The sequence below is a fragment of the Alosa alosa genome, chromosome 1 (assembly GCF_017589495.1).
Source record: "Alosa alosa isolate M-15738 ecotype Scorff River chromosome 1, AALO_Geno_1.1, whole genome shotgun sequence".
NCBI lineage: Eukaryota > Metazoa > Chordata > Actinopteri > Clupeiformes > Clupeidae > Alosa > Alosa alosa.
The window spans coordinates 14,947,744-14,975,662 of NC_063189.1; the positions used below are offsets into that span (position 1 = coordinate 14,947,744).

General features: G+C 39.9%; 2 protein-coding genes and 1 long non-coding RNA gene across 3 annotated transcripts in view; 2 read left to right on the forward strand and 1 right to left on the reverse strand.

Annotated features, from left to right (window-relative positions):
• yju2 (YJU2 splicing factor homolog) overlaps window positions 1-27,919 on the forward strand; it is a 68,864-nt gene that overhangs the window by 37,569 nt on the left and 3,376 nt on the right. The window lies entirely within an intron of this gene.
• On the forward strand, window positions 1,578-27,903 carry LOC125306457 (oocyte zinc finger protein XlCOF7.1-like). The gene is made up of 7 exons (XM_048261858.1): window positions 1,578-2,418; window positions 9,484-9,762; window positions 9,877-10,012; window positions 16,075-16,170; window positions 19,270-19,330; window positions 24,095-24,323; window positions 25,902-27,903. The coding sequence occupies exons 1-7, from the start codon at window positions 2,044-2,046 to the stop codon at window positions 27,429-27,431; spliced, it is 2,706 nt and encodes a 901-aa protein (XP_048117815.1). The 5' UTR covers window positions 1,578-2,043; the 3' UTR covers window positions 27,432-27,903.
• On the reverse strand, window positions 11,944-15,516 carry LOC125306724. Its single transcript, XR_007195594.1, has 3 exons — window positions 15,339-15,516; window positions 13,050-13,893; window positions 11,944-12,904 (listed from the first exon to the last, which is right to left on the reverse strand). It is a non-coding gene; the product is annotated as an uncharacterized LOC125306724 (long non-coding RNA).

The window sequence follows — 27,919 nt, forward strand, 5'->3', positions numbered from 1 at the left end:
TCACAGAAAGGTTTCAGCCCCAATGAAGAGATTAAATAAAAAGGAATTAAGAAACATTTTAGATGCTAAGATCAGCCCCGTTCATTGCAATCAGTAAAGAATCGGGGAGTGTCTTCACAGGCTCAGTGAGACAGAGGCTACGGTCATGCAGTTGGTTCTATGATTTCGACAACTGGTGCATGTAATTTTGTATGTTCCCACCTTGCTAAAATTGCTTGGGTACACTTTGGCTAAGAAAAAAAGTGCTTCATCCAGCAGGTGGGCAAATAAGAGAGCAGTATAGTGAAACTGGGTAAACTCCATAAAAGAGGACTCAACCAGGTTGAGGAGTCAACCAGACGATGGGAAAATGGGACACAGAGTGGTGAATGCAGGTGATGAAGGTGGAGCTCATAAATCAAATATTCAGTCACAGTGTAGCAGATGCCCTGCAATACTGCAATGAAGAGCTGCACCGTCCTCAGTTCCAGGGATGTGAGGAGACTGTTCAGTTCATTCACAGTCTCCTTGAGCAAGGCAGTTGTTCTGGGGAGATATAAAATAAATAAATAGGAATTTGAGAGGCATCTTATTCTTGTTAGGGTAAATGACATGTGAATAATACAGTGTTGGGCAAGCTACTTCGAAATTGTAGTGAGCTAAACAGTTACTCTGCCATGAATAAAACACTACACAATACTACCACCCAGTCAAATGTATTAGTAACAAACACAGCAGTAGGCTAGTTCTCTACATAGGAAGCTACTTTAAATTGTGCCAATTTAAAGTACACATGACAAGAAAAGTGTAGCTTGTGTGGCTAAGCTACTTGATCAATAAAGAAGTTAAGCTATTGAAAAGTTAGTAGCATAGCTTCACTGGTAGTATAGCAGCATAGCTTGTAGGTAGCATAGCTTCACTATTCAGGAAATAGTGAAGCTATGCTACCAACACGCTTGGGCTACAAGTAGCAGCTAGCGATTGCCCAATAGCAGCTAATAGGCTATAGTCTGTGCCACTTGTGTAAAATTCGCCGGCCAAATCTAGTATGATTTATTTATTTCTGCACAGGGCTGGCGTCTTGTGTCTTCTGCTGCAACGCAACGAGGAGTATGACCGGTACATGATGGCGGCCGCATTTCTCGTTTCCAGCAGCCAATGCAGCGTATTATATTATGTTATGAATATTATGATATTCAACCACGCCGTCCTTCAGGTCGCAGCGACACGTGTACTTTATGTGCTGTGTCATGCTGCCATCTAGTGGTTGTGCAATATTTAACACCCATTATAGTTCTGGGAATAGATGTGCCCTCGAATAAATGTTGTACTTTGTTACAATTATGTAGTTTCGTATCAAAGTGGAATGGTTGTTTTCATAAGTCAGCGGCGTTAGTTTCAGCACATAATTGACGTTTTGTTTACATGTGTTTAATGTAAGTCAATGGGAGCCGGAAATCCATAAATAGCGGCGTCCAAATAATCTTTTGCCGGATAGCGAGACAGCGGTGCCTAGGCAGCCGCCCTGTCTATCCTTTGACCCCGGATGTTTACATGTGACGCACCCACACGCCACGAAAAATTAAAAGTAACCTTGGAGAACATACAGAGCCTGTTCATCCGTCTTGTTATAGTGATTAGCTAGCCTAGCACGATTGATTGTAACGTTAATTTGAGAATGACGCATCGAAAATGTAACTCGACATTGCCGTCGTATATCGTCGCGAAAACAGCTTTTTATGCATTTCTGTAGGAACTGGGCAAGCTTACATTTTCCCGCTTTTTTAAAGAGCAACTTTCAAGTTAATTATATAACTTCATTTATACAGAATAGTGTAGGAAAATGTCAATTTCTTAAGACTTTCAAGAATACATATGTTTTACAACACCCACGGCCAGAAAAGTAAGAAGAAAGTGCCTACTCTAAGCTAAAGTTAGGCTCCCAAAACCCGCCCTTTTCCCGGAGAACGCATCACATGACGCAACGACAGGCAAACATCTGTGCTGCTGCCCTTGTTCCCAGTGTGGGTTTAAGTAGTCTGAGCAGTGGTTTGAGTTGTCACAATGGTGAATTCCTGTGTTTGTTTTGGATGCAACAACTCCAACTTGTCTGGTCATCGGGTCCACCGATTTCCAAACAAGAAAAACAAAAAATTCCATGCTTGGATAAGTTTCGTCCAGGCAAAGAGAAGCAATTTCGCTGCCTCCTCGGTGACAAAACACACGGTGGTATGTGAAAAACACTTCACACCGGACAGCTACAACCAAGGAGATGTTATGGAATGTCGCATGGGATTTCGAGGAAGAGAGACGGTTAGGCTGGCAGATGGGGCTGTGCCATCAGTGCATGCAAATCCAAAATCTGGCTGGAGTGAAGAGTCTGAAGTTAACGTTAGCACTAGCAGAGAATCAGTGCACCGAAAGCGGGAACTTTGCACAGTAAGCTAATACCTTATAAAATGGTTGCATCGAAATGTAGCCCTGCATATCATTTTTGCAAATGTATTTCTTCTTGACATAATAATAATGGATTAGTCTTGGCATGACTTTTGTTGGCTATTAAGAATCTTTGGTTGGCACCATGAATGCAGGAGAGCCCGCCTAGTTGCCATCAGTTTTGTAAGACCCATGAGGCTGCACATGAGCCTCCTGACACGTTTATTGTGCTAATAAGATTATCTTTTTGAACACGCATCCGAGTAATGTTTTACAATATTAGTTTTCTTGAAGTCACATCAAAGTTGCCTTATGCCTAGTTAGCTGACAAGATAAAAAAAAAAACATGTTGGCAGAACAACCTAAATCCTACTGAGATTGAATAATAACGTATGCTCATGCTTATTGTTTGTACAACAATTATGAACATGAACAGTTTAGCCTAGGCTACATATGTAAGTCTCTTTGGACAAAATATAAACAAACACCTCACCCCTTTGACTGAAAACTTTAGTTCAGTTGATACAGGTAGCTGCTTGATGTAATAGTTGACAAACACAGTTTAAGAACAATAAAACAACTAAACTTACCAAGAACAGGATCAGCCTTAGTCGAAAATCACAGGACTGTTATTTGTCTTGGCTGTAATCATATCATGGTGAGGGCAGTTAGCTACTTTTCCACACCTCTCTCCCCAACCTCCTTGGACATTACTTTCAAACTGAGCTAGTTCAGACAAAGACAACTGGACTTGCTCATTTGAACAATTGAGCAAAACCTTCTTGCAGCCATTTTAAAAGAAATTTGAAACATTCGAAAATAAAGCATTACAGTAGATAGATAAAATAGGTGTGCGTGCACAGTAAGGATGTAAAAGTAAGCATATTCGTACCAAACCGTTAAGGTGCAGGATGTTCCATACAGATGCAAATTGCAGCCTTTAACAGGAGTCAATAGTAGACTTCTACGCACATACATATAAGTGTTGGACCATTATGTCAGTTTAGTCAACTAACATCAAAAAACACTTGACAGTTTTTAAAAATACTACTCTCATTGAGCATCAGATATATTGTCAGTGAATTTTAGGTTAGCAGTACCTATACAGGCTTACTGTACCGAAAATGAACCTAATGACATCAAAACTGAGGTACACACCGAACCATACGTTTTGTGTATCATTACACCCCCAGCGCACAGGCGTTTGTGTGTGTGTGTGTGTGTGTGTGTGTGTGTGTTATTGAGTGTCTCTTCTGGTTAAAGAATGAGCTGTATAGGGGACGTAGTGAATCATTGGAATCTTCTTTTGTAGATGGGCTTAATAGGCGGGTCAATATATGAAAAAAAAAAACACCTAACCTCAAAAAAATTGATACAAAAGGGTTTTCAACTGATTATGATACATTTAGATGTACTTAATAACATATTAAAAAATCTAGTAAAATCTGACCCCAGTAAAGGGTCATTTTTCAAGATGGCGTCCAAGATGGCCACCAGAAGCTAATTTGGGATATCTGAAGCATTAATCAGCCTAGGAAAGTGTTTTTCGTGTTTAATCAGATTTAGAGGTCACTAATTCATATATGTCACACTAAAGAATCAGTTCATAATTTTCAAAGACTTATCATTTTCAAGATGGCGTCCAAGATGTAACCTGACAATAGCCAGATGAATTTCGCTCCGCCTAGCTCCACTCATCCATCTGGAACCGATCCATTGAAGTGTTGCTTCAGAAGGCTGGGCCTAATCAAAAAATGCTTGCATATGATTGAATAAGCCACTTGTCCGTCATCTAATGACGTGCTACTTCAACCACTCACATCGAAGCCAACCCGTGATGCTGATAACAGTCTCACAGTCGCTTCTACGCTATGTCACATCTATGAAACTCCCGCTCTGCGTCCTGATTGGCTGAACCATAAAGTCGGTTGCAGAAATCACTCTCAATGGAAGAGGTCCCAGATGGATGTGAGTGAAGCTAGGCGGAGCTAAGCGGAACGACATTCATCTGGCTATTGTCAGGTTATCCAAGATGGCCACCAGAAGCTAATTTTGGCTATATCTGCTGCATTATTCAGCCTAGGAAAGTGTTTTTCATGTTTAATCAGATTTAGCGGTCACTGAGTCATATATGTCACACTAAAGTATCAGATCATCATTTTCAAAGACTTAGAATTTTCAAGATGGCGTCCAAGATGGCCACCGGAAGCTAATTTTGGCTAGATCTGACACATTATTCAGCCTAGGAAAGTGTTTGTCGTGTTTAATCAGATTTAAAGGTCACTGATTCATATATGTCAGACTAAAGTATCAGTTCATCATTTTCAAAGACTTGTCATTTTCAAGATGGCCCAAGATGGCCACCAGAGGCTAATTTTGGCTATATCTGAAGCATTATTCAGCCTAGGAAAGTGTTTTTCATGTTTAATCAGATTAAGAGGTCACTGATGACTCTTCATCTCCACCTTTTTTAGTGTTCTTATAGTAGGACCTGAGGATGCATGTTTTCTCTCTCAGTGTCACCATGCCTTCAAAACCTTTCCCCTCTGAAACATATGTCATTCCCGTACCGCTCCCTCAGTTTAGCTTTCAGATACTGATTACCGAATGGAATGGAATCAACCTCAATCAAATACTCTTTCATGTTAGATCCAAGTACAGAGACAGTCAACTGTTCTTAATTGTGTGCATTTCTGCAAGACACTCCGCTGTTCGTGTAGATATGGATTACCTTGCACTGCTGCCTGTGGAACGTGTCAAAATGAACAATGTGACAATTCACACAAGTTCCTTTCAGAGGAGTCAAAGGATGATGAATAATGATATAATAATTATTTCTGATATACTTATGCATATAGTTTAAGATTCAGTTTAATTAGCTCCCCTTAATGATAGATGCCAACAATTATTGATCTACACAAATATACAATGCATGCCTATACAGTACATGGGTCATGGTTCATTAAAGTCATAAAACAGCCACTTACTCAAGAACTCTACTCTACATATTGTAAAAGCATATACCCTGTACATGAAATATAACATTAATCAACAAAATAACATTTCCATCTTCCTCCACACCAAGCATAATACATACTCTATTCTGTATAGGCAAATATAGTGTAAAGCCGATACATTTTGGCATATACAGTCCAGGGAAAACAAATGAAATATATATTTTCTGAAAGCATATAATCTGTAGATAAGATATAGCACCATTTCAAATATGTCCCATCTTCCTCCATGCCATGAACAATACATTGCCCTCTATTCTGTATTGTTGAATCTAGTGTAAAGCTGATACATTTTGGCATGTACAGTCCAGGGAAAACAAATCAAACACCCTAAACTACATATTTTCTGAAAGCGTATAACCTGCAGATGAGATATAACACCAGTTAAAACATGTCCCATCTTCCTCCATGCCATGAACAATGCATTCCCCTCTATTCTGTATAGGCAAATCTAGTGTAAAGGGGATGCATGTTGGCCTCTTTTGTCCAGGGAAAACAAATCAAACACCCTAAACTACATATTTTCTGAAAGCATATAACCTGCAAATGAGATATAACACCAGTTAAGACATGTCCCATCTTCCTCCATGCCATGAACAATGCATTGCCCTCTTCTGTATAGGCGAATCTAGTGTAAAGGGGATACATTTTAGCCTATATTGTCCAGGCAAAACAGATTAAACACCCCAAATATTTTCTAAAAGCATATAACCTCTAGATGAGATATAACGCCAGTTAAGACATGTCTTATCTTCCTCCATGCCATGGAGATGGTTAATAATCCTGTATTGTATTTGCTCTGTATTAAAACGCATTGATTTTAATTTATGGCTGAAAAAGGTAGAGCATTGAAACATTTTCAATTTTAACATTTAAAATCCTATTCTTGTTTAATTTTATAATTTTTAATTTTTAATTTTAATAATAATTGAGATATAGCCATTCTAACCTGTTGGCAGCCATTTTGGTGGCCATTTTGAAAATGACCCCTTTCCCAAGGTCAGATTTTACTAGATTTTTAGTATGTTATTTAGCATGTCCAACAGTACCAGAATCCATAAAAAAAAACTTTTGTATCAATTTTTTTGATGTTGAACCCTATATTGACCCGCCTATAATGCATTGGTGATCTCATTCATAGACCACTATGTTCTTGGTTACCTATCTGACCAAGTGACAAAGGCTCTTCGTCCCCCATTACTCTGTTTGCCTGGGTGGCCAGATCGACGAAGATTGTTGGTTGTTCCAAATCTTTTCCATTTGAGAATGATTGAGGCGATCATGCTCTTGGGCACTTTCAATGCTGCCGTAATGTTCGATCCTTCCCCAGATCTCTGTCTCCTTGACACAATCCTGTCTTGCAGGTCTGCGGACAATTCTCTCAACCTCATGGCTTGGTTTTCACTCTGACATACACAATCAGTTGTTAGACCTTATATAGACAGATGTGTGCCTCTCCTAATAATGTCCAATGAATTCATTTAGGCACAGATGGACAATAAAGTTCTAGGAGCATCTCAAGCACCATTGATAGAAGTAGGAAGCACTAGAGCTCAATTACAAGAATCATAACTTGTGTAGATTGATGAGAAACAAATAATCCATTTCAGGGCCTAAATATCAGCGCAGGATTGCGGGTATAGCGCATAATTTATTCAAATCCCGCAACTCTAGCTATCCTAATACAAGAAATTCCCACACACATATTATAGCGCTGTATGATAACGTTAATCTAATAATGAAGCGCCGTGAATGATGGACCGGACGAACCAGCTTCTGTCTTGAATCGAATGTAACCCCATGCAGAGACACATATACGCTAGGGCTGTAACGATATACGATTCGAAACCGAAATCGCGACATTCATATCCACGATACTGTGTCGCAGTGTGAAAAGGCAGAATCGCGACACACCCTTTCTAGTGTTTCACGCACTGCTTTGCAGCTTACGCGGCCGCAAAAGCAACCCACATCTCCCGCTTTACTTATCGGTAGCCTACCTTGTCCAAATACAAATAAATAAATAATAATTTCATACCTCTCCTTGCTGTCATTGTAGACTATGTGTGCAACTTTACCAAACAGTATAAAAGTAAACCCCCTCTCCTTGCCCCGCTCTCTCTCGCTCACTCACTCTCCCTCCCTCTCCTGCTCAATGAACACGCGCGACTTAAATAAAACATTCACAATCGTGAAAGCAAGGACGCATAGAAGACGACTAGCTAAATTACTATTAAATCCGCTTAGCATCATTAGCCATCATTGCTGCACATATTTGTTTAAAACTCTTGCATTGAAGTTGACTGATCATCTCAATACCAACGTTTCCCAAAAGGGCCTGTCCCAAGGAGAACAAGTATTATCTTGAAACTTAAACACACATGGGGAAACTGAACAGTCCAATCAGTAGACTATGATAGGCTAAGAGGTAGAGTTGTAATAAAAAATAGTAGGCTATTTTAGCCTAGGCTATAGGCTAATCTGCATAAAGTGTGCTGTCATAAATATCAGTCATTCAGAAAAATATAAAGGATATAAAATAAAAGATATATTGTAATCTTCTGGTGTTCTAAGGGAGGCTATTAAAATGTTATTTAATAAAATGTCTAGCCCCCCAAAAAAAAAAAAAAACCAGATTCGTATTGAACCGTGGGTCAAAAATCGTGATACAAACCGAATCGTGAGGTTGGTGTATCGTTACAGCCCTAATATACGCGCACAGAATCACTTTGCAGGTGCTCTCTCTCTATCTCTCTCTCACAGCAGGACCAAGTCAAATTATGCTTCTACGGCCACGTCCACACAACCAATGGGTATTTTTTTTTGTGCTTTCACTCCTTTAACGATAGCGGTAAAAAAAACTCATCCACACACATAGGTGAAAGCGGCTTGAAGTGCTGTAGTGCATATGCCTGGCTAGTGGATGCCACTGTGACAGTGCAGAACGTAGATATAGGGTGCAAAGACTTCACATTAATTTGCGTAGAAGACAAAACAAAAGCAGTGGCGTGACATAAGGAGACTACAGACAATTCAGTTTTCAATTCAACTGTTAAACTAATAAAGATTATTTTCATATTTTTATATGTGGACATGCTTTTACGTTCTGCGCTATGTCTGGTATAGAGCAAGTTACACTGGAGGTTACACTGGAGAAAACATTAAAATGCGTTAAGTCATAAGTTGTAGTAAGCTAACTAAGTTAAGCTAACAGTGTTCTTTCAACTTAGCCACAAAAGGCTGATACCGCCTGCACATAAATCATGTTGGGGAAAGAAAAACATTTTAATATGACCAACAAATGGTTTGGTTTGTTCTGACAAGCAGAGTGTCAGGTCGAGTGCGGTGGCTGAGTTGAGGGGTAGGGCTATGTCATCATCAAAATTGCCGGCTACACTGTCCACGCAGCAAAAGTTAACCGGATTCAAAAAAATCCACTTGGGAACCGGGTTACAAAAAAGATTGGTTACAGCCTCCTAAAATGCCGGCCTCGTGTGAATGCAAGGCCTAACCCTTAACATTTTTTTTACCGGTTTCAAAATCACCAGCCTCGTGTGTACGGGCCCTACATCAACTGCTAACCGTCAGGAAAAGAAAAACAAAAGTTTAGCGATCAGGAACTGTCAGGAATTTTGCAAACACAGAAGGATTACATAGAGTGGTCATGAGATGTGGGGGAACATGGATGTGTTCTCCATTTAAGGCATGTAATCGATAGTGGACATGCTCACAGACAGCTTCAGACACGGAGCACATAGGCCTACTTTCACTTTCTAAACCAAAATCATGTAGTAAAGACTGTGTTGTTCTCTCATTGACGCCTTTAATAAGGAAAATGTGATTTCGGTTTGTGAAATGTGTGCTTTACTTATTATTTTTATTTTATTTCTTGCTCTTCTACTTTTTTTACAGTTTTTTTCCCTTTGCACAGGGGGGAGTTGCTGTCACGGTCCCTCATTTCACTGCTTTTTGTTTCTGTTTGTGCAAGTGACACATAAATCTCTTGAATCTTGAATGGCCCTTGTGTAAAATGTGCGGTGCCTTCATCTTACAGGATACAGACTCCAAGGTGTCAGAAATATGTATCATCCAAGGTTGCAACAGAACTGAAGAACTCCTGAGTTTCCCTAAAGACCCATCAACTCTGCAGCAGTGGATGGCTCTTCTTGACGGCAGACTGAAGCATCCAGTGAATTCTTCGAGCACAGTGTGCAGCGTCCACTTCACTCCTGACTGCTTCACGAACTGGCAGCAGAAACAGTCCGGTGTGGCTGCCATCTTAACGCTCAAGGCTGATGCCCTGCCATCACTCTTTATGGATGATCGGAGCAAGGTATGGGAATGGGTAGGGGACAAGACTGTCAGCCAATGGTTAATGTGCAATGCTTTCATACAAACTCTAGCAATGACAAGAGTCTTGTCTTACATGAAGTCTTGTTTCCAACAGGGGGTGCAGGGGTATTCACCACGAACACGGAATGTGGACTGCCAGTGTGATATTGGAATGTGGACTGCCAGTGTGACACAGAGATCAGTTGGAACTCAGTTGTCCAAAGGCACTCTTCTCCATGTACGCAGCAAAGGTATGGGGTCACCAAGACAATAAGAAATTACCTGCTACTCCAGTGGAAGCACTGTACATTCAGTTGAGTAGAATGCATTTTTGAAGTACAAAACAGGAAAAGTACATGTTTGAAGTGCAGCCTGTCTTAATGTCTGTTTGCTCATCTCAGACAGGGCTGTATGTTAACCTTTTTTGCACGTAGCACCAGTGCTACACAGTGAAGTGATGTGTAGCACCAGCCACAAAGCCTGTAGCATCAGTATAAAGAGCCACGTTGAAGCCTGCAGTAATGCTTTTCACTGATGTTATGGCAGTCCACTCTGCTTATTGTTTTTCGGGAATGTTGCACTCCTGTTTGTCATTGTGCACTAAACTTCACGCCAATAAATCATCAGAAAATAAATCATCAGAAATATTGCTGGCTTGTACTTCTTCAAGCACCCTCTTTACGTTCGTCCTAATGCCTGGTAGTTGTCCGTGGATTGGCCTATATTTGGAGTTGAAAATGGAAACGTCTTTAGACATAGAAAATCGATTCAATGAACACTTATGTCTCAAAAATCGAACGGGATTTTTTCACAAAAGTGACAGCCCTAGTAGCAGCTAAGGACTTTGGTTAAACTTGTACATTGTTGCAAACTAACCTGAAATAACATGCATTCAGCAATGTTGTGGTAGTCTGCTAGTTCTAGCAAAACTATGGTAGGTTAGTTTATCAACTGTCTCTGGGTAGAGCCTTTGAACAGGTGGCTGTGCACAAGAGCTTTGCTGAGACAGTGACAGATCACAAACATGTTTTTTCTCTATATTTGTTTCTTTGGAAAATGCAATGCCAAATGTCGGAATGTTAGGAAGACATGTAGGTTGTAGAAAATGGGTTCATAACTTACATCGCTGAATGTAGGGAAATTCAGCAGATGAATCCAAGAAAGTTTTTCTTTGCATGTCAAAGACGGCGCTGTATTTCACAAATGTCCCTAGCTGGTCACCGTTATTTTAAAATGGTGCAAGTAGATGGAGCTATGTATATGTATGCCGATTTCTAAGTCCATAGGCATGCTTCGAATTGGTGGTGGTGGTGGTGGTAATTAAACATGAATAAGGCCACATTTATCAATGGGTTCCACACTGTCCCTTTAAAGGTTGGATTTTTTCATCATTTTTAATCAAGGCATTAAGATCAATTTCCAAAAGATGATTTGTTTTATTCTTCTTCTTAGTCAACTTTAGCATGGTTCACTCATTCATTAAAAAAAGATTCCAAGTCGAGTCCACTACTCATCCGAGTCAAGTCCGAGTCGAGTCACTGTTGATCCAAGTCGAGTCCTTATTGATCAAGTCGAGTCCGAGTTCCGCACTAAAGTAAACACAGCCTACATGTTTTTAAACTTAAAAAAAAAAGAGCTGTGGTGCCGCAGCTCATAGGCGCGTGCTAATGGCGGCCACTATGAACTTTCATATATATTTTACCTTCACAAACGAAGCATAAACGAAGGAAAGCCCTCTAATTGGACAGGCAAGACTGACAAGTAGACGGGCCTAGGCCCGTCTGTGGCTATGCGTATGCTCATGACTACACTCCTAATAATAATACAAAACAATTAATTATATTAATATAATCCATGGGTTCCACACTGTCCCTTTAAAGGTTGGATTTTTTCATCATTTTTAATCAAGGCATTAAGATCAATCATTAATTAATCATTAATTAATATTAATTATATTAATATAATTAATATAATTAATTCATTGTACGATATTCGTTGTATGATATTCCTGGCTCCAGGGAGACGTGGTCCAATGGTGAATGCTAAGCACAGATGATGTTAAACTTATAAAAACATTGTAAGACTAAAGTAAAGCACACACATCAACCTTGGTGCTGGGCCAAGGAACAGGCCTAACAATATAAGTCAAAGAAGTCTGCCACACCAGTATTTGCTTCCAATTATCTTTTACTCATACTTAACTTCAAAAAACACAACACACAAAAATGCATATCTCGCATGCATAATCATGTTATACAGACATGTTGCATTTCAAGTACATCAGGTTCGACACCATGCCACTACCCAACCTTGCCCGATGAGGCCTCATTAAAATGCCATCTTGACTGAATACTTTTTCAATGGGCACACTGGAGGCAGGGATGGAGAACACCTTTGTTGCAATCTGAAAGAGGGCAGGTGTTACGAAATCCAACCAATCATTTCAGGCAAATTGGATTACACAACATAAAAGAGTGAAAACAGGTTTGCGGGGGAAATCATATTTTAATATTTTCCTTTGTTCACTATATTGACGAATATGATTATAACATATTGCAAAAAAAACCCCCCGTTAACAAACAGAAAAGCCTGGGTGGTTACAAAAGGACAGAAAAAGGAAACACAAAAGAAGGCCTCATGCTTACTTGCTGGGATGTTTAACTCCCGTGCCCGACGCACAGTTCGCAAAACAGGCAACTTAAGATGTGAGTCTTCCGGGTCAACTAAATAACTACCCTCTACTAAACCTAAACTAAAAACGTGCAGAAAGTAACCACTAAGGTAAAACTAAAATAGAAATATTAACAAAGTTTAAGTTAAGTGGTTGTTAAGTAAGTAAGAAAAGAAGTTGCGAGTGTGCCAGCGTCTGTCTACACCGAATTTGTATTTGTTTTGTTGCCAAAACTTGAGGTATTGAGATGAGATTGAGGTAATGTTCTCCTCTGTAATCAAGTGGAGGTATCCAGTCAGTTTAGGCTGCACAGAAGGCTTCTCGGCAGAAGGGAGAGTCTTCCTGTAGTGGGAGAACAGTCTTGGCTGCTTTTCAGGAGGAGACTCTGTCACTGTTGCATCACTTTCCTCTAATCCAGTGTCTGCATCTGCTGTTGGTGGCACTTGGTCGTCACCCTCTGCCTTTATGTACTCTGTAATGAAAAGGACAGAACACTATTTACAAATATGTTACTGAATATCATGGGCTTTATTGTAACACCTTAAGTTATAATAACATTCCATCACTGAAATCGTTACACTTGGCTGTTGTGAACTGCTAACAAAAAGAATTCTCACCTTTGATGTCATTCTTCAAACGTTTTTTTGCTGAGACGGTCCAGTTGCACATCATGTTCCAGCCACTGGAAACTGAAAGTGGGGTCTAGCACGGATGCTACAAAGAACGCATTTGTGAAAGGAAACTTTGTAGGGCATCTTTTTTTGATATTGGTGTGGACACGTCCTGCGGACCCCACGCAATTCTACGCCCATGTGTGATGGGATCTTCAACTTCAGCATCACAGGGATCCTCTCGGGGAAAGCTGGTCTGGAAGGCTTTCCTCATGTTTGACACATTATCTGTTATTACAAACATTATCTTGCCTTTAATCGGGTACTTCTCAACACAGGATTCAAACAGCATGGCAATGTTTTCGCCTGAGTGTTTCCAATGCACTTGCTCACAGGCGAGAAGATAGGATTGAAGGCTAATTTCATTGGTTGTTTCATCTGTTGAGTCACTGTGTCACTGTGTGAGTGGTCACCCCAAGAAATGACCTCATCTTCCTGTCACTCCATATGTCTGTAGTTACAGAGACCCTGGAAACTTCTGCCAGCCGGCTCTTAATTAGCTCCTTTTTGGCTTTCACCATGCCTGGAATGGTCACAGGGGTAATAGTGGACCTTGCTACTGGCACATACAGAGAGTCAATGACATGAATAAAGTGCCTGAAGTCCTGATGGTCAACGATGGAGAGGGGCAAGCCACATTTAATTATTAGGTCTTTGACAAGGGCATCACTTATAGGCTTTTGACGTGGATGTTTCAGGTCGTAGATTTTCTGCTGTCCACCAAAGAATGATTTAATGGTGGTCGAGGTAGCAGATTGTGACCGTGGAGGAAGCCTGGTATTCTTGGAACCTATATGGGAAGATAGGATTAACATTTAGCTCCTGATGCCAAACAGCTTTAAACTTTAATATCAACAAGAGTATTATAGGCCTATCATCTTTAATGTATTTATTTGCCCATATTGTAGCTCAGCTGGACAATGGGGAGAATGTGACAAGACAGCCCAATGTAGGATTTAGGCTTTGACCAACAGGGCATAACCATAGCCGGAGTTGGTTTATTTAATCTCAAAATTCAAACCTAAAGTTCACTTCATACAGATTAAATTGAATAAATTCACAATCACAGTTCCTAATTTCAAATTTCAAATAGTTCACATACAGTTCATTTAACATCTTAAAGAGTAACGGTGGGTTTCCACACAGCGAAACACCTCGCAACAGCGAAATTTCGCCTCGGGGGCGTGACCGCTAACCTTTTGACTGCAGTGTCTAGCCAGTGGTGGCAAGCGAGCTAATTAGGCTATTCAGCTAATTCAAACGAGCTAATTCTCGACTAAGTTGATGTTGCCTATAAACAACAATTCATGTTCATAGAAACAACAAGGCCAATAAGACATAATATATTTCATACCTGTGTTGCAGCATGTAGCCTAGCTGTCTAGCTAGGTTTACAATGCAATCCAATGTCCTAAAATACTAGCATTTCGCCTGTCAGCTAGCTAAAAAGATCGAGTGCTTAAACTAACATATATAGTGGTCTATTTAGTGGTGTATGTGCTCTGACTAAGTTCGTGTGGCATATAAACCACAATTCGTGTTGATACAAGTGCCAATGTTCGTGTAGAAACATTTTAATCACATACAAATTTTCGTGTTACAGCTCAGGTAGTCTCCGCCATCTTGGTCAGACTTTTTTATAACTCCCGCCTCCAAACACAAAGACACGGACCTGATTGGTTCTCGAATGGTCCTCATTTAAATAAAGTTAAACTTTGGCCAACTTTGTTTCGCCTGCCTCGGCGATTCGCTTTCATTTCGCCCAACCAGGGCGAATTTCGTCTCCATTCAACCTTAATGAAAGCGACACGAAATTTCGGTGTGTGGAAACACACCGTAAGGGAAAAGGGTGAGAATGGCTCTCTGCGCTTATCTGCTCACTGTTAGCCGCAAATTAAAATGATGTCCCTGCCTGTTAATGCGCATTTTTTATACCACGCTGGATGGTTTTCCATCAGCAGATATAGGTAATGGAACACTTGTAGCAATTACTGTGATAGGTAGCGAATGTTATTTCCTTCTGAGCAGGCATCAACGTAACGTACATCGCTTCAACAAGCGGCTCTGGCCTCAACCCTTGTCCATTCTTTTGAATTACTTTTCTGAGTAATTCAAACTCAGTTTTACCAGTAATTCAAACTCAGGTTTACCACCTCGTCGTCCATTATCCCTTACTTAACTAGCTAGCCAACCATAATAGCAGTTAACATTAACTTAACATAGCATGTCACTTACTTTTCTAGATGCAGTTTTGACAGATGTCGATTAAAATTTGAGGTAGTCTCTGCTGTCTCCTTAATTGTTCTGTGACATATGGAGCATTTTGCAATGCAGGTGAAATCCTTAAATGCGAAACGGACAATCTTCAGGGCATTCATGTGTCCTCCAGGCATTTGGCGCCGTTAAAATTAACGTTATTGTAGAAACATGGCATGACGTGTGATTTATGACAGGAAGCAGTAACATTCCATTGCACTAATATTAATATTAAAAATAATTTAGATATTAAAATCATACACCAAATAATATTCGAATGACATATTACAATTATTGCCTAATGACATTACAAAAAAAGTCGAGTCTGTCTCAATTTCCGAGTCTGAATGGTCTGAATGTACAAGTCCGAGCCCAAGTTCGAGTTATTCAGTGCTCAAGTCCAAGTCAAGTCACGAGTCTCTAAATTTAGCTCATGAGTCCTGGACTCGAGTACTACAACACTGGCACAGACTGATTTTTTTTTTTGTAAATATGTTGCAATGTACAGCCATGTCAGATATGATCATAGCACATGAAAGTAGCCTAAGGCCTTACTACCATGTGGTGCATCCTTAACATCATGCAACACCGAGAGATGGATGCGTTGTTGCCACCTTATAACCTCTTGGCGATGAGAGTTCATTGTGTTTACCTTGCGTCTGCATTCCAGTCCTCTGACCCTCTGGTTTCACATGTGTGTGTTTTTCTGTTCCAGCCATTCAGACTCCTGCAGTCACACATATCTCCCTTGGCGATGATATGGACTTCCTGTTGCACCCTCCAAAAAACATCACTTTGAAAGAATCAGGAAGTGAGGCAAAATATTTTTTCCTAGTTTGTTTCTCCAAAAGATTTGTGAACAATTGACAATTGACAACTCAGGGTGTGGAGGACCATCTAAGTGTGTTTAACGACAATGTTCTCAGGATATTTGACTCTGTAGCACCTACCAAGCTTAAAAAAGTCCCCAGGAAATGTAAAGCACCATGGAGGTATACCACAGCAGTAGCGACTCAGAAAAGTGAATGTAGGAAAGCTGAGCGTAAATGGAGAAAGAGCAAGCTTCAGGTTGACAATAATATATTCAAAGGCAAACTTCAATCTTACAACTATGAGTTAAGAAAGGCTAGACAATGTTATTTCTCTAACATCATTAACAAGAACATTAACAACTCCTGTGCACTGTTTGCCACTGTTGATAAGTTGATAAGAACAAATCCTCCAGTACATCTACCTCAAGAGTTTATGTCATATGATAAATGCAGTGTTTGCTTCCTTCTTCCAAAACAAAATTGAAAATATTAGAAAAAACATTAGCTCCACCTGCTTATGTAATGTCTTGGTTAAATCGTCAAATACACATGTAGCCTCTTTATCTAAATTTACTGCCATTGATAGAAAAACTCTTGAAAAAACAGTGATGCAGCTCAGCTCATCATTAAGTAACTGTCTTGACACCTTGCCCACAAGCTTCTTTAAAAGCCTCTTTGATTGTGTGGCATTTGAGCTTCTAAAGATTGTGAATGGCTCTCTTATTTCAGGCATTTTCCCAGCCTCTCTTAAGACTGCAGTTATCAAACCCCTCATAAAAAAAAGAAACCTTGATAGAAAGAAACCGTGCTTAACAACTACAGGCCCATCTCAAACCTCCCCTTTATAGGCAAAGTTATTGAGAAAGTTGTATTCAACCAAGTCAATAACTATTTAAATAAAAATGGCATCTATGATCAACCACAATCAGGCTTTCGCCAACACCACAGTACCGAAACTGCACTTGTAAAGGTATTAAATGATATCCGCCTGAATACAGATTCAGGTAAAACAACTGTCCTGGTAATGTTAGACCTTAGTGCAGCTTTCGATACCGTTGATCATGTGATCATTACTTCTCAACCGACAAGAATGCTATGTAGGGCTTTCTGATACTGTCCTTAGATCAGGGGTGGGCAAACTGCGGCCCGCGGGCCGGATCCGGCCCGCCGAGCATTTTCATCCGGCCCGCCGAGCATTTCATTTGGTTATCAGGCTGCTCGCTATTTTTTTCCTGCGATAGAGACGACGTTGGTTAGCCTTACTGCAAACTGCTTTTCACTCTCCTTAGAGAACGTTTGCAATGTCAATGTCAAAACATCATGTTAAATAGAGATAACATCATGTTAAACTAAGTTAACTCTTAGTTATCTCCTTTGCAGCAGATCTAACGTGAACATTATGCGATCCATTTAATTGGGAACAGAGCCATATAAAGGTACCTTTATATGGCTCTGATTGGGAATGCGTCTGCACTCACGAGAGGGAGAGAGAGCCGTAGGTTCCAGCTGGCTTGTTATTGTTGATAATTGATATCTCCTTATAAGAAACTTTTAAAAGGAAATCATGAAGGCAACAGTAGTTCCCACTACTGACCATTTAAAAACTGTGAGAGGGCCCAGCCGTAGGTACAGCACTAGCCATAGCGGAGCAGGCAGAAGATCATTGAGAAATAAACGTGAATTAAAGCGACTGTCTTAAAGCGACAGTGCACAATTTATACATTTGTTAAACAGCATAAAATTAGCAGTATTTTTAAGCAATTCATATTTTAAAAGAAACACTTTTCATACTAACCCCTGCCTTAGATGGTTTAAGTCTCACAGAGAGTATTTTGTTTATATTGGTACCTATGTATCTGAGAAACATACTATGCCATATGGGGTGCCACAGGGATCCATTCTTGGGCCACTCTTATTTAACTTGTACATGCCCCCCCTTGGTGAAATATTTCAAGAGTACAAGATTGCATATCATAGCTATGCATGCAGATGACACACAGGTCTACCTTGCATTGTCACCAAACAAATTGAGTCCTATTGACTCCTTATGTCTTTGCCTTGAAAAAGTAAATACCTGGATGCAGCAGAATTTTTACAACTTAATCAGAGCAAAACTGAGATTATTTTATTTGGTAACAAAGAGGATAGAACACAAATAGGTGCTTACTTAGAATCTAAAGCACTTACAACTAGGACTCAAGTAAAAAACTTGGGAGTCATCTTAGATGGGGACCTGACTATGAATGATCACATCAAAAGCATGACTAAATCAGCATTCTGGCATCTCAGAAACATAGCTAAAATCAGAGATTTTGTTTCTAGACAGGATGTAGGGTAGATTATTGTAATAGTCTCCTAACTGGCCTCCCAAGAAGTCCATTAGACAGATTAAATTAATTCAAAACGCTGCTGCTAGACTGTTAACCAAGACTAAAAAGAGAGATCATATTACACCCATTCTTAAATCTTTACATTGGCTCTCAGTTAATTTCAGAATTGATTTCAAGGTTCTACTCCTAGTATATAAGTCACTGAATGGACTTGGCCCCAAATATTTTTCTGTAATGCTTCCCCAATATACACTTAGGTAGGGAGCTTAGATCTACTGGAACCTGTCAATTAGTAATCCCCAGGGTTAAAACCAAACAAGGGCAAGAGAAAGAGAAATGGCATTTAGCTATTATGCCACACAGCGCTGGAATCAGCTTCCAATAGATATTAGATTTTCCCCAACACTAGAGTGTTTTAAAAAGAAACTAAAAACTTTTCATTTTTTTCATTGATTAGTTTTTAGGTTTATTTTTTATTTATTTATTTCTATTTTACCTCCTATTCATTCAGTCTTATTTCCCCCTTGATCTATGTAATTATTTTATTGTATTAATTACTGTTAATCTTTTATTTTTATTTTTGTTTCTTTTAAGCACATTGAATGATATTTTGTATGATAATGTGCTATATTAATAAACTTGAACTTTGTGCACATTTATAAGCTTTTCTTGCTAAATTTCTTTTAACATGGTTCACAGATAACATTCTACCAGTGGAAATATATCAGTTGATAAGAATTGTTATAACTTACCTATCTGACCCTGCAGATCCAAAAAGAAGCTCTTCCTACGTGCTAGGGATGCAACAGTACACGGTGACCACGGTTCGGTATGTATCACATTTTTTGGCCACGATAACGGTACAGTTTCGGTATTTTAATACAGAAAGTCCAGTTTAAGGCGAGTCACGGCAGGTAAAAACATCGCATTTTCATCCACTGGCCAATTTCGAGATTTTGGGCTAGTTTGCTTCCTTAGCATGTATTTTGTCACACTACTACAGGGGTGGGCAAACTGCGGCCCGCGGGCCGGATCCGGCCCGCCAAGCACTTTCAACCGGCCCGCCGAGCATTTCATTTAGTTATCAGGCTGCTCGCTATTTTTTTCCTGCGATAGAGACGACGTTGGTTAGCTTTACTGCAAACTGCTTTTCACTCTCCTTAGATAACGTTTACAATGTCATTGTCAAAACATCATGTTAAATAGAGATAACATCATGTTAAACTAAGTTAACTCTTAGTTATCTCCTTTGCAGCAGATCTAACGTGAACATTATGCAATCCATTTAATTTGGAACGCGTCTGCACTCACGAGAGGTAGAGAGAGCCGCAGGTTCCAGCTGGCTTGTGATTGTTGATAATTGATATCTCCTTCTTATAAGAAAGTTTTAAAAGGAAATCATGAAGGCAACAGTAGTTCCCACTACTGACCATTTAAAAACTGTGAGAGGGCCCAGCCGTAGGTACAGCACTAGCCATAGCGGAGCAGGCAGAAGATCATTGAGAAATAAACGTGAATTAAAGCGACAGTGCACAATTTATACATTTGTTAAACAGCATAAAATTAGCAGTATTTTTAAGCAATTAATATTTTAAAACAAATACTTTTCATACTAAATTATTGCATTATACATGAAATGTATTTTTTTATGTGTGTGCCGTTGGGGGGGTTGTTGTGCGGCCCGCTGGCCAATTTTCAAAACCCAATGTGGCCCTTGAGCCAAAAAGTTTGCCCACCCCTGCACTACTACAACAAAAAAGTCTGATTTATACATTATTGATTGCGGGTATTGCGCATAATTTGTTCAAGTCCCGCAACTCTAGCCATCATAATGCGAGAAATTCCCGCATACACTTTTACAGCCTGTCTGATGACGTTAATATAGCCTAATCATTAAGTATGCGAATGCGGTGCTATTGACCGGACTGATCAACTACCGAGTTGAATTGAACATAGCTTCATGCAGACGCACACACACACGGAGAGAGAGAGAGAGAACCACTTTGCGCTTACGCAAATAGGCTACGCTACCATGGCAAACTTTTACATCTGGAAAGAGCTCCTTGGTAACTATCCTGCTAGCTCAGGTCACGTCAACACTTGATCCCAGAAAGATTGTCTTCGACATGTTAGTTTTTTGAACATTTATTGTATCTAATGACATAGAAAACATAATGATTTGCATACACATACCGCACTATGCACAACTTTTATTCACTAGCGACTATAGCCTAAAACCGTCCAGGGTTGAAGGGGGCTAATTACTCCATAGAATTACTCTCACGTATTTTCTTAAAGTGACAGGCACTCAATTACACCTACTCATCAGCAATGTGCACTCAATTGGACCTACACACCACATTAAAGATATGCCTAAGTGTTATAGGTTAAACGTCAATATGAGGCATTCAAATTACTAAATATGTTTAGCTACTAGTAATTACTAGTAAAATGCTATACTTTAAAAAAATGCATTATTAAATAAATACACTCTATATGAATTCAAAAATATATGATAGAAACATATAACATAAGCTATCATTTTCAGTGTGTGTTTGTGTGTGTGGAGAGAGTCAAGCAGAATCTAGGATGTCCACTGTTGTGAATGATCCCACTACAGTATATATTACTGATGACGTCAGGGTGGTGGGGGCCCCAAAATCAAATACTTTTTTTAAAAAAGTATCGAAGTATTGAAATTGCAATTCTTGACTTGGTATCAGAATCGACCCCCCCTCCCCCCCAAATTTTGTAAATCCCCCCTACATGAATAACCTAAGGGGGGAATTCCCCCCCATTTTGAAAAATGAATTTTAAGCCCTGTATGCTCAAGGCATGCTTTAGTCCATTCCCTAGCCTGCGCGTCTTTTCTCCTCACACACATGTTATTAGCTGTCGTGCCGTGCCATAAGCAGCAAGACATAATAATAGCCTAATATTAAGTTGATTTGCTCACTTACATCTCTGTGTACAAGTCTGTGTTGCTAACCTACCTATGCTATGGGATTTAGGTCATTTAGGCTTACTGTTGGGTTTAATGTCAGAAATGGGCTATGCAACCTTGGCTAACTTTTACATCTGGAAAGAGCTCCTTGCTAACTATCCTGCTAGCTCAGGTCATGTTCGTATAGTGCTCACTAAAATCATAAATGAACATTGCAAGACACCCATCTCTTCTATGATCACAGAAAGATTTTCTTCGAGTTGTTAGTTTTTTGAACATGTATTTTATCTAATAACACAGAAAGCAAAACAAATTGCATCCACACATCCTTGTTATGCACTATCCAAAAATTTTCACTAGCCTAAAACTGTGAAACTGAAGGCTAATTACCCTCACATATTTGTTAAAGTGACAGGCACTCAATTATACACACCACCAATGCCAATACACACCACATTAACCAGTTAGTTTTCATATATCGCTGGCGGGACGGTAGAAATTGAATCTTCATCCAATATCCAATATTAGTTGTACAGATGTATAGTTTATCTTATACACACTCATTGAACCAACAAAGTAAATGCAAAAATAGAGACTTTTTTGTAATTATTCCATATTGTGTGTAGTCAGTCTATATCAGAACACTTGACATACAATCTAAATAGTCCACAAGAAACCTCAAAGTGTTACCTTTCATTTCAGACCAGGATTATGCTTCTACACAAAGGGGTTCATGTGCAGTAAGCATTTGAGTGTCAGTATGCATTATGGATAACAAAAAGTCCTATGGGGAGTCCATAGGCATTTTACAAAACGCATGAGCATACCTTGGCAAATAATGGTCTAAAGCACTCATATTTTCATTCTATATTGATCTACTTTTGCACACAGCCTCACAAGACCTAATGCTAGGGCTCAGTTGTGTTTCTAAGGGATATCAAGTGACCCAGAGGGCTGAAATGTGTTCAGTTTAGAGATGCTTGTAATCCGGCAGAAAGAAAAAACTATATTCTAGCCTCTGTAACTCTGTTTTTGACTGTATTGACAGTATTATGACTGTTACTACGAAAACTACAGGTTCTCAGCTTTCTATAGAGGTCCAACATTTGATGGTAGGCCCAAAAAGAGGTGGGAACAATGCCCTTGTAAATAGGCACAGTGCAATTTCAGGCAAAAACTTGAAATTTGTATTGAGATCTATGTTTAAAGATATGCCTAATAGTTTTAAAATCAGTATTCAAATGACTAAATATTTTTAGCTACTAGTAATTATGCAGATTATAAAAAACTAAACATTATTACCAAAATATACACTTATATATGAATTCCAAAATATATTAAACATATGACATAAGCCATCATTTTCTGTGTGTGTGTGGAGGGTCAAGCTGAATCTAGGATGGCCACTGGTGTGAACGATCACACTATATTCAATATTACTGATGACGTCAAGGTGGTGGGGAGCCCCAAATCAAATTGAAAAAATCTGCAATTCTTGACAGTATTGAAACAATAATTTTGGTATCGTGACAGCACTAGTTTCAAGGCTGTTTTCTCAAAATGATTTTCCTCTCAGCACAAAATCTCCACTTCAGAAGCACTTACATACACCACATTTTCTTATTCTTAACTATATGTAGAGGGGTTTGTTGATATATTATTCCTAGCCTGATTTATATCATATTTATAACATTTTATGCCCAAAAATTGATTTTAAGACTATTGACAGCATATTATGATTTTCAGAATAACAAAAGTCGATATCCATAAATCCCTCTGTAATTATTTTCTCATCTAATATGTAAACACAATGAAAACATAATTTTCAACCTGGCTGTATCCAATGCTCAGATTTTGTGTTTTAAAATGTTAACGATTTAAAAGAAACATTAAAGAAGTACCTAGGAATGATTAACTGGATGGTAGGTCTCAATTCCTTGTTAAAGTGCCAGTGTTGAATTAAAGTGCTTGCGATTTGCTTGATTATTATATAATCTGATCGCTGTGGGCACAAATTATTTATTGTACCTTACTGTCCTATTTCTTTGTTGTAAGATTCTTTCAGTTGACTTATTGCAGAGGTGATTGGGCCCATGTACTGGTTCTCAGGAAGTGTAGGGTGTGCAGTAGTTATAAAAAACAGATGTAGGCCTACCAAATTATTGTGATTCACGTCTGTGTATTGAACCGTTAGGGGGTGTATCGTTCAGGAGTGCGTTTCTCAAAACCGCTATGCAATGCTATACCAACTAAGTTGCGTACAGGTTAGCAACTATGGTTTTGGGAAACGCACCCCAGTTCGATAATGTAGCACATATTGTTGCATCCCTACTATGTGCTAGCTGGGTTGGTTGATTTTTTTCTCTGAATACCATATGCATTGAGAGAACCACTGCATTAAATTATTATACAAAGTACTGATTTCTAAACTGTGCAGAAGTCTTCAGAGTATCTGCACACAAAATTTGTCTGGATTGTATATCTGATTGAAAAGGTAATACATTGCAATAGAGAATTTGTTGTCGAAAAACTGTTCTTTTTAATCTAATGTGGAAAATAGCATTTTATACTAGTGTGCAGAACTAGCCATTCATACTAGTGTGCAGAACCAGCAATTTCATCACTCACTCACTGCTTTTCTTGTTGAAGGAAGGGCCTGATGGCGGGTGTCGTCGTGAACGTTGCTAGTCTGCTACAGCTGTTCCAGAAGTGCCTCAAATGCTGCAGTGATGCCTGCAGCGTTGCTACGGAACGCAAGGGACTCCTCTTCCACGTGGTACAGCAGTGCTGGGGCTGTGGCAACACCAGGAACTGGGCGAGCCATCCTCCAGACCACACACCCTCTGACCAGCAGCTCACAGACCATGACACTTTAGAGGTAAGTCAAGTCGAGACTTTCTGATCCACATCATCAACCGATCTTTTAAGCTTCCAGTGGTTCTACTTTCTCATCCAGTGGAACTTCTGCTAAGAAAATATTTAGAGACCCAGAATGCCACCAAGACTCGGAAATTGATCTCCACTTTCCAGACTCTACCCAACCCTCCACCCCCTCCTCTAGTTACCAACCTCAGAGCTAATGGGTGGTTGACGTTATAGGCCGGAAAAAAGTTTTTGAAAGGAAAATTCGGATATTAGGCATGTAAATCACTTAGTCCTGTTGTACCGACTTTCCCATTCCCAAAAATGTGTATGGCCTTTCAGATTTTGTATTAGAATTTATATTAATTCACTAATTTATTGTGTTAGTGACTAAAATTGTCATATGGTGTGATATGAAAATCATTGTATGTAAAATAATAATGGGATATATATTTTTATGTGAGTCAATGTATCATAATCTTCTGTCATTACGTAATTCATTCATTACTTGTGCAGTTTTATTACATTTTAAAGTATTTTCTTTATCAGTACACAAAGGAAGGCATATGTCCTCAATGTTTCAGTAAACTTCATATTCATTTTGACATACCTTGATATAATAGAAATAAAATGCTTGTGACTTTTGTTGATCCCATTTCCCATCTGTTCCATTGAGTTTTGTATGATTTAGTTCCAAAAAGCCTTTTTATTTTCATAATCTGTTGATGTCACATAAAATGGTGTCACGCCATATGATAAATCACACCACATAACAATCTGTTAATGCAAAAAATGTGTACTGAGTTACACTGTTACAACTGTGTAAAACAGAATGCCACCAAACGTTGTATTGCACGTGTTCCCTGAATTTTTCCTCTTCTCGATGGTGGGCTTCAATCTGAATGTTTGTAGTTCCTCTTTCATTTTATTCTCTTTGTATCTGTTAAAAGACAAATTCAAAAATGTATTCAGATATTTAAAACATATCCTACACTATAATCAGATTAAATTGTTGCAATACCTTGTAGTGATAAAGACAACAAAAAACACTATTTAGGGTCACAGCGCATGATATCGATTTTTGGGACAAAATCTTTTTGTTCAGGGCTGATTCAAAATATTTTGCCTGGACTTTTAAAAAAAGCAGACTTACAAGTAGACATTTGTTGTATTAATATATATACTTAAGGGGGAAATATATTTATTGGTTTTATTAAAAGCAAACTTTGTGAAATGAGCTTGGGACAGTCACACCATATGAGCTTGTCCTGGTTTGGCTGAAAATTGTGAAAAGCAGGAGTATGACTGGCATGAATGGTCTATATGTTCATATAAAACAGCTTTTTCTGAACAATTTTTGCAGATTTTGCAGATAGACATTTCTTTACTGATGTTTGACACTCAGGACCACAGAAAGGCCATGTCACGTCAACCACCCTAATATCTGTCATTCTTCACTGATACACTTTGGTACTTTTGTACTGCCTTCTACTACTATCTACTCAAAGATTTGTCTTTGGTGGCAAACTCTCCATTTCACTTTGATTCACCCTTAACAAAAGTCAATGAATTTCAAACGCTTTGTCTCCTGCAGATGGCAGAGGAGCCAGAGGGGAGGGCGTTCAAGGACACATGCATGGAGATTACTGGGGAGGAGGTGGCGGAGGACGAAGAGGAGGATGAAGAGGAGGAGGATGAAGAAGAGGAGGAGGATGAGGAAGATGAGAAACAACAAAAAAGAAAGAGGAAAAGAAGGGACAGTGATGAAGAGTGGACTCCAAATTTGACAGAGATCTTAGAGGCATCAGATGAGGAGTCTGAAGGTGTTGATGAAGAGGAGGAGCATGTTCTCCAGGTGGAGTGGTGCTGTGACTGTGGAGAGGAGGGAAGGCCCCGCTGCTTCAAGCAGAAACACCTGCAGCTCTACTGCTGCGCTAAGTGCGGCTACAGGGACGGTGACCAGGAGCTGGACTGCACAGACGGCCAACAAACCCAACGCACCCTCAGCCCAGAGGCCCCTACTGCTGCAGACCAAGAGAGCTCTTGTGATGTTAGCCAAGCAGCTGAGCGCGCATGCAGCCCAGACGCCAACAGCAATAACAAACAAACTGCTTCCAGTGATCGTTGTGAAGATTCAAATGGCATTAGCAATCAAGGGGTCATAAACTGTGATAAGCTGCATAAAACCAGAAATGGCAACCAAGGATCAAACAGCAATGGTGGGCCATGGGTCAATGGTGCTGAGTTAAACAGCAACAGCCACAGAGTCTGTAGCGATCCAAAACAGGGTTCTGTGAGCAGCAGTGACCAAGGAGGCACCAGAAATGAAAGCCCAGAAGACACCAGCAGTAGAAATCAGGGCGGTAACACTGCATCTCAAGTCGAGTCGTCGAACAGCTGCCACCTGGAAACTAGTGCAGCAAATGAGGAGAGACGGAACCCTCCAAAATATGCCGTCTACTTCAGTGATCTGTACAGCCTGCAGAACCATGTGGAACACTCGCATGGCCATAAACGTGAGCTTTGTCCAGACTGTGGCAGATTCCTCTTCAGGCGCGACGGCCGGACACCGCACGTCTGTGATCACAAAGTGAAGCCGTTCTCGTGTCTGACTTGTGGGAAGCGCTGCATCAACGAGACAGGCCTCCGGCTGCACAGTCAGCTGCACACTGAGGACCGTGGGCTTTCCTGCCAATACTGCTACGAGAAGTTCAGGTTTCAGGAAGACAAGCAGGAGCACGAGAAGACCCACCAGGGGGAGAGCCTGAAGTACCGCTGCTCCGAGTGCCCCAAACGGTTTGCAGATCGCTTTCGTCGTGGTGCTCACAGGAAGACTCACTGGAAACATGGCAGGTTCTTCTGCAAAGTTTGTAACAAAGGCTTCCCTAAGCTCTCTGAACTCCAAAGGCACGAGGTGGTACATACAGGACTGAAGCCCTTCAGCTGTGAGGTCTGTGACATGTCCTTCAACCAACGAGGACATCTTAAGTCCCACATGCGCCTCCACACAGGGGAGAAACCTTTCAAGTGCCATGACTGTGGGCAGTGCTTCAACCACAACGTCAGCCTCAAGAACCACATCCAGCGTAAACATGGACCAGGAGCTGGGGGGGGGGGGGGATGACTGGACCAAAGAAACTGGGTGACCAAAAAGAATAGGTGCTATTGGATTCAACAGGGAAAAGCAAATGGTCAGCATTTAGTCATTATGTCTTTATGATTGTGCCTTGTGGCCACCTTCATTTCTGTAAAGTTGTAATACATGTTTTTTTTTCCTTCATCTTGGTTGAGTTTGGATAACTAGGTGAAAGTAGAACCGTTGTGAGTGTTTGAACAGTACTTGATGTATATTGTCCCCGTTGGGACATTTGTTCTGAGCTTCATCCTGCAATTCCACAAAATATACATAAAGACAGAAACCTCTCACATACAGCACACCCACAGTTAAGTATACAGATATCACTGATGTGATATACACACATACACTATTACTGATAATGTTGACCCTTTGCACAGTCCCACATGGCTAACAAACATCATTACATCAAACTTAACGCCCTCATATACAGCAATTAATAAAAAAAAAATTGGTTATAGCCTACCGTGCAGGGT